Source organism: Perca flavescens, chromosome 23 (assembly GCF_004354835.1).
Source record: "Perca flavescens isolate YP-PL-M2 chromosome 23, PFLA_1.0, whole genome shotgun sequence".
NCBI lineage: Eukaryota > Metazoa > Chordata > Actinopteri > Perciformes > Percidae > Perca > Perca flavescens.
Genome location: NC_041353.1, coordinates 11619636 through 11637214, shown reverse-complemented (window position 1 = coordinate 11637214; position 17579 = coordinate 11619636). Strand labels below are relative to the sequence as shown.

General features: G+C 41.7%; 1 protein-coding gene across 7 annotated transcripts in view; it reads right to left on the bottom strand.

The window, feature by feature from the left end:
- atp2b1a (ATPase plasma membrane Ca2+ transporting 1a) overlaps positions 1–17579 on the bottom strand; it is a 51097-nt gene that overhangs the window by 4118 nt on the left and 29400 nt on the right. For 6 of the 7 annotated variants that reach the window (XM_028570108.1, XM_028570111.1, XM_028570112.1 and 3 more), the window contains exons 3-20: positions 15419–15616; positions 14884–15141; positions 14568–14693; positions 12945–13106; positions 12558–12593; positions 10197–10349; positions 9849–10063; positions 9362–9604; positions 9004–9245; positions 8143–8380; positions 6928–7107; positions 6753–6840; positions 6560–6666; positions 6165–6356; positions 4540–4753; positions 4223–4434; positions 3960–4067; positions 1834–2022 (exon numbers count right to left, since the gene is read on the bottom strand). In XM_028570108.1, the coding sequence (XP_028425909.1) occupies positions 1834–2022; positions 3960–4067; positions 4223–4434; positions 4540–4753; positions 6165–6356; positions 6560–6666; positions 6753–6840; positions 6928–7107; positions 8143–8380; positions 9004–9245; positions 9362–9604; positions 9849–10063; positions 10197–10349; positions 12558–12593; positions 12945–13106; positions 14568–14693; positions 14884–15141; positions 15419–15616 (3161 nt within the window). Of the gene's footprint in view, positions 1–1098; positions 1216–1833; positions 2023–3959; positions 4068–4222; positions 4435–4539; positions 4754–6164; positions 6357–6559; positions 6667–6752; positions 6841–6927; positions 7108–8142; positions 8381–9003; positions 9246–9361; positions 9605–9848; positions 10064–10196; positions 10350–12557; positions 12594–12944; positions 13107–14567; positions 14694–14883; positions 15142–15418; positions 15617–17579 lie in introns of all 7 variants that reach the window. The other variant, XM_028570113.1, reaches the window with a different exon arrangement.

Below are 17579 nucleotides of genomic sequence, written 5' to 3'. Positions count from 1 at the left end.
TGTAAATTGGTCTGGGAAAGTCCCATATGTTTACATTCAAGAGCACAGTCATTTATTCCATTAAGCTCTTTTCGCGACATCTGTTAGACATTTAAAATCCACGGCTGGTCAGATGGTCTGCCTGGGAAGATCTGAAAGACAAAAAGAGTCAACAGCCAGCCACACAGTTCTTGTAAGGGCACAGTCAGGAGGAAATACCATCCTCAAATGATCCGTGTCCGCTCTCGACGCAGTGATCTTCTACGCTGAATGGACAACTGGCACGAAGGCTGTCAAAACCATGCACAGTCTTGCATCCAAACACACCAACAAATGCTCATATCAACTGCAGCTGCTCATCAACGATAGGGTACCATCGCTCTCGCTTGCCTCCCCCTCTCCACACACACCCTCTTTTTCGCAACAAACTCCCAGAAATGGCCACAGCTGGAGAAGAAAAGGTCATTACTTCACTGACTGACAAGACACCCACTGACACTCGGATACAATGTCTCACAGGAGGTCCGTGTCATGGTTGGTCTCTATTGTTTTAGGCCGTGATCATGGGCATATACTCAAAACATTTACCCGCCTAGGGACTAGAGAGCTGCGACACAGACCCATGGGTGCTACAGGGGCACAGAGCAGGCTGCAGCAGACAAACCTGGTGACGGTCAATGCAGAATTATATTTTTTGTCAAAGAGTAGATACACATCATCCCTCCACCCCCGAAATATCAGTAAAACCTTTACATTTCTGAGACTGAAGCAGAAGCAAAACAGAAAAACATGACACAGAGAAAACACCTTGACACTAGAAGCGACCTGGTTACAGGGTACATATATATACACAGCAGTGTTATCGAAGCAATATGGAAGATGTGGTATTTTTGGTGTAGTTTTTTGAAGTAGAAAACAGGGTAAGAGGGTGGGGGGGGGCATTAGGAGAGAAATGAGACAGTACAAGTGTCAACGTTAAGTGAGAAGAAGATGTTAGAAGAACAGAAGAGAAAAAAAAAAAAAGTCTCATGCACTAGAGGAGAACACGCACTCACACCCCACAGTGGCAGAAGCGGTGTTGGCGGCAGTGGCAGTAGTGGTAGTAGCAGAAAAGGCTACATGTGTAGGGCTAGAAACATTGGTTACATCGTGCTGTTGTTGGCTGGAGTTGGAGGCCTGCCGCCTTAGAGCCCCCTGAAAGGAAGTTCCACTCTGGAACGCACTCACTACATCCATCTGGAAAGAATCAGACAGCGTGACAGGAGAAAGCCCAGAGGAAATAAAACACAATACAGCCAGAGGAGATAGAAAAGAGAGACAAAAATAAAGAAAAGGCACCAGTAACCATAGAAAAAAAAAAAAAAACGACACTTGGAAATTGGATTTAGGCATTATAGTTAAAAGAGAGAGGGAAAAGGGGATGTTGGTTTAAAGGCACTGATCGGAGGAAGCTCTGACCTCATTTTCACACTTTTTTTTTTTTCCTGCCGAATCCTTCCATACTTCCAGCTATAGCCATGCCAAGGCTCTTTGAACATTCCGCTGTTCTATTGTGCTTACCATCCAACTCAATTCACTTGCTTCTCATCAGTACCTTCAAACTAGTCTTGTTTTAGCAGATAGATTCAGAAGTAGGCATAGGAACCTGCTTTAGTTCAGCAGCAGAAGAGGAAAAATAGAGGAAAGGCTTTTGTGTTTAGGGCACGAGCCATTCTTTAGGAATGCCGAGAGAAAGAACAAAACATAGATTTTAAACTGGAAGAGCAATAGAGAGTTAAAGGGTTTATGGCTTTTTTTTCCCTTGGTGTTGGGTGCCGTGCTCGGTGTTGCGCGGGAAGGTCTGTGGATTGTTACCTGAGTCTGAATGCGATTGAGGCCTCGGAACCAGAGGATCTGGCCTCGGCGAAGCTCCCGCTCAGCGTGGTCAATCTCATCATTGTCGCTAAGCTCGTCCAGCTCCTCATCTGGGATCTCCTCTTTCTGGGTGCCGTGGCCTGCCGTTTTCAAGAATTTTAAGCGGCTGGTGGGTATTGAAGAGATTACCTGGAAGACATTAGGATTTACATGAGCAGCACTGACTTGTGAAAATGTCACGCTCCTCAGCATGGCAAAGTGACATTTTATTAATGGCAGAACGAGCCACGTTTCTGGGTACATCACGGACATTAAGCAGCCAGTGACCCTGAAAATTAGCTGCCCTGCCAAAGCTCGATGTGAGACTGTTAGTTTGACATCATTCAGTTTGCTCAGAGCCTCCAAGCCTATCCAACAGTGAAGTTACAGACTTAATACATAACCACGCTTTTGGAATGGAGTTACTAAAAGCTGATAATGATGATGTTGTAAGTCATCCTAACCAAGTATTTCATTGTGTTACAACAATGATAAATGAAATTAGAGCTGAAATGAATAGTCAACTATTTCAGTCATTTTTCAAGCAAAAATACAAAACATTCTCCCTGATTTCAGCTTCTCAAATGAGAAATGACGAAATGTGTAATTGTAAACTGAATATATTTTGTGTTATGGAGAAATTACAATGTTGAACTCTCAATAGCTGACCTTAATTTGCTAACTTGCTTAATGCATATAGTAAAGTTAACTTAACCAAGTAAGTTAGACTTTATTATGGGTATCGTTTGGGTTTTTTCCGATACCGGTGCTAAAACGATACTTTTAAAATGGTGCCGGTGCCTGAACCGAAATATATATATAAAAAAAAAAAAAATATATATATATATATATATATATATATATATATATATATATATATATAAAAAATAAAAAAAGGAGCACAAAACGACAGTTGGCGACATTAAAGAACGGCTTGTTCATTGCTAAGGCCATATGGTCAAAATTAAATGATTGATTAATAACGTAATTACAGCACCAGATGGGAAAAGGGTATTTTACTTTGAATGCACCACAAGGCTGGCGAGTTTCAAGTAAACGCACCGTCCGTGTCGTTTTTCCGACAACGGCAGCTGTGGACTGTTACGTCCCGGCGTTGGAATCCTCTACAGGGAAATACAGTCACCCTTAACACCGCTTAATGTAAGCTGTCAAGTCAGGCCCCGAAATGTTCGTTCTTATTCGGTCTCATTACTACCATTTACGTCGGAACCAGTGCCCTATTTGCACCGTGTTTCGGTACCCAACCCTATTAATAACCTATAGAAAATACATCCTATTTAAAAACAGAGTGCAGCAACAACTTAGCACGAGGAGAGCAGCACCTTGATTAATGGCAAAGGCAGGAGGACCCTCATCTGGTTTGGAACCAATAATCTTGGTCCTTCTACATCACAGCCACCTTTCAGTCCTATAACTGTCAGCTCTTTGAATTTATATGCACTCAGCACAGCCCTACTTATTTGGGTCTTGTCAAAAAAACGTTGGCGACACCATTCTTGATGAATTGACGACAGAAGATAATGACATATTATGTGCACTGCTCTGCAGGATGAGTGTGGGCAGTCAGAGCAAACTAGAATTACATCAAACATTCATTATGACTGACTCAACAGTGGTGAGCAATCTCAACCCTCAATCTCTCACTGTCAGAAATTACAAACAGACAATTATTTTTTAACCACAATAAGGCAAAAAAACTCAAATAATATACTCCACATAACTCAGATCTAAAAGTTGAAATACATTTCTCTTTAAATTGTTCAAAATATAAATACATAGATGCAAAATGTATATATTAGTTTTGTTGACAGGATGAGCTGGACTGAAGCTATGTACTATGCAATATAATTACACCATATAATCTGTTCAAAACTGATTTAATATTTATGTTGACTTTGGGAGTTTACCCATCTCTTCACAGCAGTAGAAGATACTGTACTATTATACCCCTTTGCCACCATTAGACAACCAGTACCCCAACTCCAACACAGGGGGGCAGTGTCATACCATAGCTTTGTCCTATGGGCCAACTGAAGGTGAAGCTCAGCTGTATAGTCACATCATACCTGTCCCCATAGTAGAGAGCCAAAGCCTAAGAAAGTGCACCACAGCCACTGGTCGATGGTCAGAGCCACGCAGCTGAACGGCTTCCCACCGAACTGCACTATGACGAACTAGAGGGGCAGGAAGAGAGGTGGAATTAATTAGAGAGCAAACATTGAGATTTAACATTCTCGTGGGACTGAGTCTTTTTATCCAACATGAGTCACCAAGCACATTCACAAAAACCAAAGAAAAGTTAGCCACAGAAGTCTCCAGTCTACTTTACCTGGATAATGAAGGTACCAAAGACAATACTACAGAAGATAAGGTTGTTGAAGATGCCTTCAAAGACATTCCTTTCACCATGGATCTTGCGGGCGTTGATCTCGTTGAAAAGCTGCATCAGTACAAAAGTATTGAAGACAATGGTGTAGTGTTCAGAAGGCGGGGCATGGAGCGGTGCATTCCTGCCGCTGTCAATGTCAAAGAACTTCTCTCCTACAGGAACAGTCAAGAGAGAATGTGTTCAAATAAATGGATACATTTATCCAGGAAATAATAAGTCCCCTGGCTCTGTGTACATGACCTAGAGCAGCTTCTTACCAGCAAAGAGCAGAGTAAAGATGGTGATTAACTGGAACACTCCCTGACCCAGGATGTTCTTCATCATGGTGCGGGAGATGAGAGGCTTGTTGCGGCCATATGGCTTCCTTAGCAGCAGGGCTTCTGTAGGGGGCTCTGTGGCCAAGGCTAGTGAAGCAAAGGTGTCCATGATGAGGTTGACCCATAACATCTGTACTGCTTTCAGTGGAGAGTCCTGGAGGCAGAGAGAGAGAGACGGCGCGAGAGAAAGAGAGAGAGAGAGAGAGAGAGAGAGAGAGAGAGAGAGAGAGAGAGAGAGAGGAGAGAGAGAGAGAGAGAGAGAGAGAGAGAGAGAGAGAGATTTTACAGTATGTGTAACAGTGATAGGTGGGTTATTTTTCTATTCCTCAAACACCGCGGAAATTCCGAGCATCTATTAGAGATATGTCATTTATTTCATTATAACTAACATGAACCAAATTGCAGGTGGGGAAAAAGAAAAGTATGCCCTTGCCAGCCATTTGGTTTCTGTACACATGCAAAGGGTATAGCAATTAAAAGTTATGGTGGCAGGACAGGATGTTAACTGAATTAAACACAAATAGGTCTGATACATTCATTAAATATTTAATATAGATCTGCAATGTTGTATTTAAATCACTGCATTAGGCTGTAGAGCACAGCTTATGTTGCCAGCAAAAGACAGAATTCAAAAATTCATTTAGGAATTTCACAGGTGCTTATTATTTCTGATGCCTGAGTTTTACCTGCATAGAGAAAGTTTTGGCACCCCCCAAATAGGTTTATAGCCAGCGCCAAAAGGAAAATCACAAGCTCTAAAACGTCTGATTTTCTGCAGCCGTCATCCCTCTCCTCCACAGCTGCTATACAGTATTTTACACATGCAGCTGGTGCTGATAAGCCAGAAACTCCATTGTTTTGACTGGACCTGAACGCTCCTCTGTGAAGCTCGCGTTAATGGGATCATACAGGACTTTCACTGGGACCACGCTGACCCAGGGGTCCGGCGGCGCAGCGAGAAGTTGCTGCTGACGGACGAGCTCCAACTGCTGTCTGTCCGCGGCAGGCTGCGCTGCCGTCTGATGGCATAAGTATTAAATTGAGGAGTTTTCATAAACAGGTTAAAAAAAAGTGTCCAGTTCAATGCAAAAAAAAAAAAAAAAAAAGTGCTACTTGGGGAAAAGTTACCGTCAATTAGTAAGTTATTAATTAAACTGGACTTTGGGGTGGAGTACTTACAGCATTATATTCCATTATATTTTGAATTGTTACCTGCCACCAGAATTTTGTCTTTTCCTTGACAAATAGACGTTTTCACCATAACTTGGTGCCTAAAAATGTATCAGAATGCAGGAAATGAAGTCTTTGACGCTCAAAATATCCTGGGGTTGGACCCCCAGACCCCTATCTAATATGTATCCTCACAAAGGCCCATTCTGAGCCAGGGAAAAACCCTGAATGCATGAGGAAATTCAATGAAAAGGCCTATAAGAGACAAAAATACAGCCAGTTTGAAGGTGCACAGCACGTTTCTATATTTCCGAAATTATACTAGACCCCGACCTTTTTTTAAATTTCTATTTTATTTTTTTTATCAACGCAAAACCGACTGTGTTGGTGCTAACCTGTGTGATGCAGGCTCCTGTAAATGCTACGATGACAGCCACCACATTGACAGTTAGCTGAAACTGGAGGAACTTAGAGATGCTGTCGTAGACGTTGCGGCCCCACATGACGGCCTTTACGATGCTGGAGAAATTGTCGTCAGTCAGGATGATGTCCGATGCCTCCTTGGCTACATCTGTGCCAGCAATGCCCTGGAGACAAAAAAAAAAAAAAAAAAAAAGATTATCGAGAATCTGCCTGCATCTGAGGACAACACATTTAATATTCTTATGTTTCTACATCACCAGTATGACTGGATTTAATTAACGGATGTGGCCAAATTAGAATCTGTTAGGCATCCTTTTTGACTAGACCATCTAGTCTAATCAAAAGATAGTAAACAGAGAAAACTCACCATGGCAAAGCCAACATCAGCTTTCTTCAGGGCAGGACCATCATTGGTACCATCTCCTGTCACTGCTACTACTTGTCTTTTTTCTAATACTGTGCTGTCAATAATACCTAGAAGAGTAAAACATGTTAAAAATGAAACATCAACAGCAAAACATTTTCCATATATTTTCCTCACACCAGAATAACAGAACTACCTTTCACTAGGGTGTGTTTGTCTGTGGGGGAAGAGCGAGCCAGTACTCGTAGTTTGGGCCAGATCTTGTCAATGCGTTCTTGTTCAATCTAGAAACATGAGACAAAACCCTAATAGAATCCCAACAGTACATTTTCAACAGTCACTGTGAGGTACAGTATTTTGCTGAGGCCCACCTCTCCTTTTTCATTGCGTATCCTTCGGTTAAACTCTTTGCCTTCTATGCAGAGGAAGTCATCTCCAGGCAGTAGGATGCCACATTTGGTGGCGATGGCTCGAGCTGTGTTGATGTTGTCCCCAGTCACCATCCGCACTGTGATACCAGCACGCTGGCATTTCCTGATGGCGTCAGGGACCTGAAGCATAGCGGAAACACAATGAATGTGGAAATACAGGTTTTGCATATCACTGGGGATATTGAATTTAAAGTTCAGGTTTTGTGAAGTGGTCATTAGTAACATAAAAGCTTTATGCAGCCCGTTATCTCATTGTTTAGGTTTACAGGGACTGTATGCTGGAGTCTCACTGCTCCTATCAAGACCCCTGGAAACCACGGGCAGTTGTTTCCAGCAAAAGTTGAGTGTATGCTAATGCAATAATGGCAGAAAGCCAAAGTAAATGAGTGACTGAAGAAGAAAGTTGATCATCTAGCAAGCTATTGACCCAGTTCTATTTCTAACATCCATTTAGTTGTCTCACTGTGGAACCACTCCCTCAAAAGCTGCAATATCATATCTCCTGTATTGGTTCAGTAGTTAATGCTTGCGCCAAAGTGGAGTCACTCCTTGCGTTTACAAATGGCTGATGCAGCACCTCCGGTCATTCAATTTTCTTGCTTTACTCAGAAAGTCTGGGTTCCTAACCATCCAGTTGAGCAAGCTAACCCATTAAGCTTGTTGGATGCTCAAATAGCTTCGGAAACCCCCCCTCCCCCGCACACTTTTCTGATGTTGGAATAAGAGAAGATGTGGACATGAACACTTTTGCCTTCTGACATGGCACAAACAATTTTTCGAGTATAACCTGACCCTGATAATGACAACAGCACAGGCCCAAAATCCAGTAGCACTTTATGCAGCTGAAAAAGATTCCATATGTCTAGGCTGTTTTTTTTTTTCTCACAATAGGAATCATCGTAGTGCTGGATATCATTTCCTAGACACCATCTGAACAGTTCTGGTAATGGCACTTGCGAATGTGAAATTCATTAGTGATATTTAACATGTTTTCAGTTTCCCCTTAAGCAAGTTCTATTACCATTGTGAACTGTTCCGCTGATGATATGCAACTCAATGTTGTCTATGAAATTAAGTTCTCTGTACCGGTTTAAATTAAAACAATTGTGATGTCCCCTCATGCTGATATGAGTCTATACACGTATAGCCACTAACCTCGGGTCTCACGGGGTCTTCAATGCCCACCACGCAGAGACAGGTCAGTCCACTGAGGATATCATTTTCATTGTCCCAGTCAGGCTCACCCTCAGAGACAGGGAAATCTCTGTATGCAAGGCAGATGGTTCTCAGGCCCTCTGAGGCCATGGGCTCGATCACTTTCTTAACCATGTCATCTCTGTCCCGAGGGCGAAACACCTTGGACTCACCATTTGCTGTCAGGATTTTATAGCACCTGGGAGGTGAAAGAGGGATATTAATATTACCATCTTATATTAATATTAATAAGTGTGAAGAAAGTAAAATAAAAGAAGGGAGGAGTGTAGGTGGGCAAATTATCCAGAGGAAGAAAGGCATATAAAGAGAGATATAGTTAAGAAATACGGAGCGATAGGCACGGAATCGTAAATGGAGAAAATAATTTAGATGACATAAAAGGTTAAGGGCACAGGAGAAGACAACGCGTTTGAATGATGAGCTGCAGTAGTAACAAGTCACACTAAGGCCTCTGTAGGTTGAAAAGAAGCCTGCTTGGTTAAGAGGCTTATAGAGTTGTTACCGGCTCATTTTCTCAGCGCCTGTTTTTAAGTCGCAAAGTAAGGGGCTTGGGTGGGATGCACTTGAACTTCTTAGCTGCTTAAGCCATCACACATATCATTTACTGCAAAGTCTGGCCAGCTGGAACAAGTTAAAAAAAAATCTACAGAATAACCTTTTTATTGAGTAGAATAATTTATGCGGAAAGAACATACACATCAGTGCATGTGTCTTCAGTATCAAATTCCAAGAGAAACACTGACAAAAAACATACACCGTACAATATAATATATAAAACAAAGATGAAAACCATTTTCTTACTTTTTCAGGAGAATTTCTGAGGCCCCTTTGCTGAACATACGGTAGCTGCCATCAGCCATCTTCAACACAGTGCTCATAGACTTGCGGACTGAGTTGAAGGTGTAGACTTTGTACAGTTTCTCTTCGGGGATCTCGTTGCGTATAGCCTGGTAGTCACGCTTCAGGTCATTTGAAAAGCCAAGCAAGGAACATTCGGTCTTGTTACCCACTTGCCGTGGCAGGCCCCCTTCTTTCTCTGGAGGCTGAAGGAAAAGGTGGGGAGACGGTAAGTACCTGCCTAAAACCAAAAACATGACAAGGCAATATTTATGGCGATACATTATGAATTTTAGATGCACATTGCTTTTCTTAGGTTTACCATGATCTTAGTAGTGTAAGCACAATTGACTGCGATGCCCAGAATCAGCATGTCTAAAATGGAGGAAGGGATGTTCTCTGGTTCAGGGACCTTCTTGTAGTGCTTTTCAGCGATGAAGGCCTGCACCACAGTCATGCGGTTCATGGTGAGCGTACCAGTCTTGTCAGAGCAGATGGCTGTAGCATTGCCCATAGTCTCACAGGCATCCAAGTGACGCACCAGGTTGTTGTCTTTCATCATTTTCTGTAGGAAGATAAAACCATATTTTTTATATTATATTATATATATATATATCGTTTTTTACACACACACACACACACAACACAATTTTAACTTGTTGACTAACAACTTCAGCACAGTGGATCATAGCTTGGCTTTAAGCTATCAATTAGCCAAGTCTTCTTGTTTTAACAGCCTGGCCTGCTAGTTTTAATAGGCTAAAGTGTAGACGGCCAGCACCGACCACAGGTCAAAATGGAGACTTTACCTTAACAGAGTATGCCAGGGAGATTGTTACAGCAAGTGGCAGGCCTTCGGGAACAGCCACCACCAGAACGGTGACGCCAATGATGAAAAACTTCACAAAGAACTGAATATAAATGGGTGTGCATTCCTTGACCCAGGGCAGACCCTGGATCCAGAATGTGTCTACTACAAACAGCACCACCAGGATAATGACTGTGATGGCTGACATAACCAGTCCTGAATGAGAGAACGAGAGAGAAAAGGAAGAAATCGGATGACGAATCAGTCATATGGATATCATTTACCAACGTGTTAATTATAATGGAAGTCATTTTGAATAGAAAATACAGAACATTTTTTTACAACTCACCTGCTTTGCCAATCTGTACAGCTAGTTTGGTCAGTTTGCCCTGGAGAACAGACTTCTCTTTCTTTGACATGCTGGATTTCTTTTTCTCCTCTGCCTCAGCCTCATCACTGTTCAGTGGCTGCATTTCCATTGCAGCACCATCCTGGGCTTTAGCTGCAGCAAGGAACAAGAAAAAGTTGTTAAATGAAACGACCTGACAGTTAACCCCTTACATTTTAGTGGTGTCAAGTGATGGACACACGCAACACTGAATATGAAGATATTGAACACAAACAGATTCCAGGATGTATGGAAAGAGCAGCAAACCAGTCTAGCAGTTGTAACAAATCAGCATAACCCAAAGAACACACAAGAGCTTCAGTCTTCAAATCAGACACCGCATGAAGCCTTTTTAGATTTGCCTATATTTGCAAGTCTGGATATAAAAACGCTGTTACACCAGTGAATGCATTACCTTTATGTGGTCAAATATCACAGAGACATTTATTTAAGTAAAAAACTATATCACCTTCATTATTTTTATTTTCTATATTTCCTGTTATGGCTGTGTTAAGAAGAACAAGATGATCAACAACAGCTCTGGACTAGATTTGATCCCAAAGTTATTTGATTGTGTTTTAGCAGGTAACAAGTCGCAGCAAGTTGCTTAAGATCATATGGAAATATTTCAACACAACAAAGTGCCATATTTCAAGATAATAGATTAAATGACAAGAGACTTCCAAGAGCAAAAGAGATGTCACATCACTCAAAATCTTAGCATGCATTTTTTTTTGCTTCCCTTTTATCCATGGAACTTGGGAAATGTCACCGTAATTATGTTTGCAGTGATCTGCCTGAAGAGTAATTAGCTGGAAGACTTGGAAGTGTAATTACCATACTCCCACCTAGAGACTCGAAGAACAGGTTAACTAGCTAGTAGCAATGGGATCTGTCCAAGGAATCACCTCCTCCTTCGACAGCAGTTGTTGCCAGTTTAGTTCCCATAAATCTCTTTCATCTCTTCCTCAACATCCCTTAGGACCCACTCCCTCGCGTGCAGAACTGACAGGAATCCCAGACCCACGTCTAACCAGGTAACCTTGGAAACGCAAAGCCTCTAATGGCAAAGGAGGGAGGAGAGGCAGCCGGCAGGCCAGCAGGGGCCGGTCTCCGTCGCGTTACTCACCACGATGAAATCATTAGCTCTGCCAGGCACTGGCGCTACTACTGCTGCTACATGACAACTGACACTTTCATCTCTCTCATTTTTGCTGATATTATTACTATTTGGGTGTCTTGTGTAATTTCTGCACTCTTGCTTTTCATAAGCATAGGTGGCATGTCTAATTTGTCAATGCTAAAATCTATTTACCATGGTGCGGACAGTAGCATGGTATCGTGTGTGAATGTATGTTGCAGGAAGAGGAGGGGCATTAACACTGGGCCACTGCAGCTGCTGTGGGCTGTGGCTTGTTCTGCTCTTACATGGCCTGTGTAATCTCAGTCTAAAGGATTACTGTTGATTCCTGGCAGGCAGAGGGAATCTGTGCACCAGGGACTAGCGCCAGGGTTGTGGTCATAGACCCAAGCACAACTGAGCATAGTGTCCCGGCAGGACTACTAGCCTGGCTAGCTGGCTGAGTTACCTCTAAACAGCCTCATTACCATCGTTGCCTTGAAATTGTGCAAGTCTTACAGTTGGACTCTGAATAGTTCAGATTGGGACATCAATAGAAATCAAACTGTGGGGGCCTGAGGGAGAGTCAGAGAGAGAGATGGGTGGGAAAGCAGATGTTCTGGCCCCAGAATTGTTGCATGGCTTTAATCTCCTCATCACTAATCGCTATAACTGGATTCAGTAGCACCTGCTGCTCAAAGCGCAATGTGCCAGGAAAGGACGAGAAAAGAGGAGATAGAGACAGAAGGGAGGGCCAGACAGTACAATGGATAGGCAAGAACAGCCAGTACCAAATATAAACTGGCATGGGGACATGCAAAAAATATGCAACTCCTCATTAATTGCGTAAAAACACTTCAGCTAGATGCTAATTTAGATTTTATAGCCGACCCTTGTTAACACATTGTATATCCGAGCCTTTCTCCACCGCATCCACCTGCGAGGTTGTCAGCCGTGTGTCTGCTTGGCATACTCTGTGTAGGACGGCCGATTTAACCCGCCAGCCCTCATATAGTGGGACGTGTCACGTAGTTCTCCGCTGTGATTGCCGTCCAGCAGACCGCCGCAAAAGATTGGTGCTAAGCTGTTAGACAATTGTATATGGATGGATGGATGGATGGATGGATGGATGGATGGGTGTGTGTGTGTGTGTGTGTGTGTGTGTGTGTGTGTGTGTGTGTGTGTGTGTGTGTGTGTCTTACCTTTCTTACGGCTCTCCACTGCTGCATCCTGCTTGTCTGTGGAAAAATAGACCGTGGAGTCAGTGATAGTAATTAAAAAAACTAAAATTGGTGGGCAATACACAGTAACTGTACTATAAACCAGTAAGAAAGTACGTATGTATACATACACTACATATGTCAATTCTCTTTGATTTAAAAACAAATATATTGCAAAGCAAGTGCACATGTTACAACACTATTAAAAGGGTTCAGCCCTTTCGGTTTTCAATATATAAAAAAAAAAAAAAAAAAAAAAAAGGAAGATGGAGTCTTTGTGAGATGCAAAACTGGTGGTAGAAAATGGAAATGTCTACGCAAACGTGAACAGAGCAAGGAAGGGAAATAAATGGGGGGGGGGATACTAACTTTTTCTCTGTTTCTTCTTCTCCTCCTTTTCCTTTTTCTTTTCCTCTTCATCTTCTTCATCATCTTCACTGGTCCCAAGTAAAGTGAAGATAATTCCAGTTTGAGAGTTGACACCCACAGCAGTGACCAACATTTTCCCTGAGCCTTCCATTACATGAGTGCCTTTACACAGAGAAGTAAAAAAAAAAAAGTCAGTTTATAAGGGAAAGAAGGAAATGGTATGTACAGTATCCGACTAAATGCTTAGTGCTATGTTTCCAAGATTACTTATGTTTCTGTTGATACTTTGGTTGTAGCTTTAACCCTGACCAAATATACATATCCAACATAATTTGTTCCTTTGACTTTTTCATTTAGATTCAACTTGATTCCTTTGCTAAGTGGCATGTTCAACTACACACAGGCAATAAATACAAAAGGATTGGTACACTTGCAAGTAAAAAGATATGGAAAAACAGCCATTGATGCCCTCCAAACCTTTAATCAACAGCCTTAATCAAAAGCCAATTATCAGTCTGGGTGAATTAATGAAATCTGCGAGGCTATATCGGGGTTTCTCCATCCCTCTCAGAACACAGGAAAATCTCATCGATTTATACAGAAAATGCAACTAACAGAAGAGAAAACTAGCTTAAGTCAGAGTAAAAGAGTGAAAACAGAGAGAGCAAAAGAAGTACAAAGCATTTAAAATGTTCTCTCATGCCTCTGTTATTTAGAGGATGTTTTTCTTTCATTGGTGAGAGTGATGGCATACAGCCTGTGCTAAGGGAAATCAAAAAGCAGTGGTGGACACACAACACCCACCCACACCAACCCCCCCGCATCCACACCCACACAAACCCACACCTAAATACCAGCACAAACAGTGTTGAAGGGGCTTTGTGCACATGGACTCAACTGCTAAACTGAACCTATTACAGCTTTACATCTGGGGAGGTTTGGCTGGCTGCTAATTGATTACACTAAGCAGCAGGATATGGACGCCAATTCACTTTCAATTCTAAACCCAGTTTGTCAAAGCCATGCAAATTAACATTAAAACAGGAATACTATACTGATGAATTCGTGGGATTCTTTTCACAAAGTCTCATTTGTGAAAAGAATAATCAAAACATTAACAACCAAATCAATTAGTGGTTTTACCCGTTTTTGCTGATTTACGTCAATTCCTTGTTTTAATATTATTGGTATAGCATAAATACTAAACACTGTTTTGAAGCTCTTTTGGCTTTTTACAATGATGAAATTGCACAAAGGTCATCTGCCATTTAATTTTAATAAAGACTGGCATCACATAAAGCCAGACCTTGAAGATAATGTGTATTGTATTATTTAAACAAACTCAGCTCAGTTTCACGGATGCCTTCAAGCATTATCATTTCTGAAAAGCATTGCTTTCTGTAATACGGAAGATGATTAGGGCCACTGGTGAAAAATGTATTTGGGTTCTGACTTAATTCTCAGTCAGAATTCTGCAACTAAAGTCAGAGAGTTTAAAGTCAAATACATAAGAACATATAAGAACTCAAATACATTTTTCATCAGTGGCCCTAATCCTCTTCCATACTGTAACAACCAGCAAGGAGAGAACTTTGGAAAAATAAAATTGAGGCTTCATGTTACCTGATAACAGCATTGGATCTTTTTCTTGCGTTTTCTTGACATGATCCGACTCCCCTGTGAGCGAGCTCTCATCGATCTTCAAATCGTTGCTTTGGATGAGGACTCCGTCGGCAGGCAAAAGGTCACCTGAAACACACACAAACAAAACACATTAGGGACAATAGTGTACAAAACAACTTGAACATTGCAATTATTTTTTAATTAATCTTTGATTACATTGTATACATCCTAAGCATTTATATATAGGAGATCCATCTAAGAAACGGTTTCATTAAATTAAAAGACTTCAAAACCATAGTTGACAATCTCATCTTACCATATTTTATTTGTGCAACGTCACCGACCACGATCTCAGCCACAGGAATTTGGATAACTTGTCCTCCACGGACAACAGTAAATTTCTGCTCCTGCTCAATGCGGCTCTGGAGGCCCCTAAACTGCTTCTCTTTACTCCAGTCATTGAATGCCGTCACCAGCACCACACAGACAACTGACAGAAGAATGGCGGCACCCTCAATCCAGCCCGCTTCTGACTCAGTTTCATCTTCCACTCCGCCAGCTGCCCTTCCACAGTCTGCAGGGGGTCAGGGGAATATGTTAATACAAATTCACTATCAACTCACACATAAATCACATCAGCAGTGTAAAACACTACGTTGTTTTTTTTTAACTAGATAAATGAGTCCGGGACAAGCAACTGACAAACATTTGTTTAACAGAAAACTCATTATCCAGGTCCAAACAATTAAAATAACACCTAAAGCATATATATGCTAATATCAATTAACAGTAACATGTATTAATAAAAAGAAAAGGAAATAGGATTGGAATTAAGTGCTGCTGTTACTTACGTGTTCTTTCGGCATCTGGAGGTCTATAAAAAGAAAGGCCTAGTGAAACTATGGCTGCCACTTCTAGAATAATCAGTGTGACATCCTGTAGTGCCTCCCACACTAACTGTAAGAAGGTTTTGGGCTTTTTGGGTGGTATTAAATTTTGCCCAAACACTGTTTTCCGCTTCTCGATGTCTCCAGGCTGTCCACTTAGACCTGGGGAGGAAGGGACAGAGGACAAAGGCAATTTCATTTGTAAGATTTAATTTCAAACCCATATTGGAATTTAATGTTATGACGACAAACAATAAACATTCACATAAAAAAGAAAGCCTCAATTATGTGCAATATGTGTAATCTGAGCACACATGGATGCATTAACGTAGACATTTAGTTCACAGGAGAAGAGCTTGTCTTAAAAAAGTAAAAGCAAGTGAGCTGTACTCTCATCACTGGGCCTCCAAAACCATTATCCCCAAAAGGAATCAGCATTTCTGACACTGTGGAGGTGACAATGCTGGACGACAATGACACATTCTGTGGGAATGTCAAACACTTTCACCTCTTTCAGGCTTGCAAAAGAATGTTAGAACAGAGGTCAAATCTAATCCCATAAACTGCCTTTTTTTTTTTTTTTTTTTTTTTTTTAAATACAATTGCCTGACCAGAGAGGATGAATCAGCTTTCGACTCACAGGTGCTTATGTATACTACTGTCCTGTTAAGAGTCATCTCTCGGACACATCACACGTCTGGTTGGCCTGAGACCCATTCATCCATGTGCACAGAGAGCATTCTGCAGCCACCCATTCAAGGCACAGCCATATATTCAAAAGGGCCTTTGCACATTTGATGATGCCTGTTTTTTTTTTAAGTCCTATTCATGCTGACTGACTGTGTGTGGGTAGATTGGATGGAGTTGTGTGTGTGTGTGGCGCAGAGAGAAGGTGTAGCTGAATTAGGGGCCAGGGAAGAGTGACTGTGTGAAACGGTTACTGACAGGCAAATGGGGCTGGGTTGGGGGTGAGGGTGCAAGGGACTGAGACTAATAAAGAGTGGAGCTGCTGACGGCTGAAGGGAAGCTGCACTCTGAGTAGCAGTGTCTTAATAGGAAAAAGGCTCAGTAGGGTCAACGTACGGACAGACAGAAGGGGACACACAGACACACACACACACGAGGTACAATGCAAATCATGAGACAACATTTGGATAATGAGTCTGTGCAGTGACAACAGCCCAGACAGTAAGAGTACATTGTTCTTCTGCAAAAGAGACAATTCTCCATCAGAAATGCTGTCAAAACAGACCACTGATGGGAGACTGAAGTAGTTATAATACATACAACAATTCTCTAATTCCAGCTTCACAAATGGGAGCATTGGCTGTGTTTCTTTGTCATTAATGATAGTGAACTAAATATCTTTGGGGTTTTAACTATAAAATAAAACAAGCAACATGAATACATTTTCTTGGCCCATTGGAAATTCTACTCTAACACTTTTCACTATTTTCTAACATGGTTAAGGACAAAACAATTAGTAATCTGCAGATTAACCAATAATGAAAATAATTGTTAGTAGCAACCCTACACTGCAATTCAATTCTGGTTATTTTAAGCAAAGGGAATAGATTACGCTATGTCATGGCAAAGGGAGAAAGACAGGTCTACTATTTATTAAACAAAACTTCCCGCTTCTAACTGAATATCTAAACACTGCCTCACTGTCCTGATTGTTCCGTCTTCATTTATATTACTCGGCCTGGTTGAATACTTGATTCTGATTGGCCAATCATGGCATTCTACGGTCATTTTTTTCTATTTAACAGACCGTTGCTAAGTATAACAGACCGTTGCCATGGATGCAGTTGTTATAGACTCCAGCAGACTATTTTTAAATCACTAAAATGGGGCGACCTGGCTTCCGCTGGAGAGCGGTGCTCATCAGCGGTAAAGTTAACCGTCCCGAGCAGGTAACCTATGTATGAGTAGCTGTGTAATAAGCAGTGTAATAAGCCGTGTAATAAGCGGGATAATGTCGAGCGAGCCGGTCATTGTGAATTGAACCCCTCCAGGCTGATTCAAGACCTGCAAGCCGTGCATCAGCCTTGTCGGGGTTCTAATTAGCAACAATGACAGGCTCACTCTACATTATCCCTTACTTACTACAATGTTGTGCAAT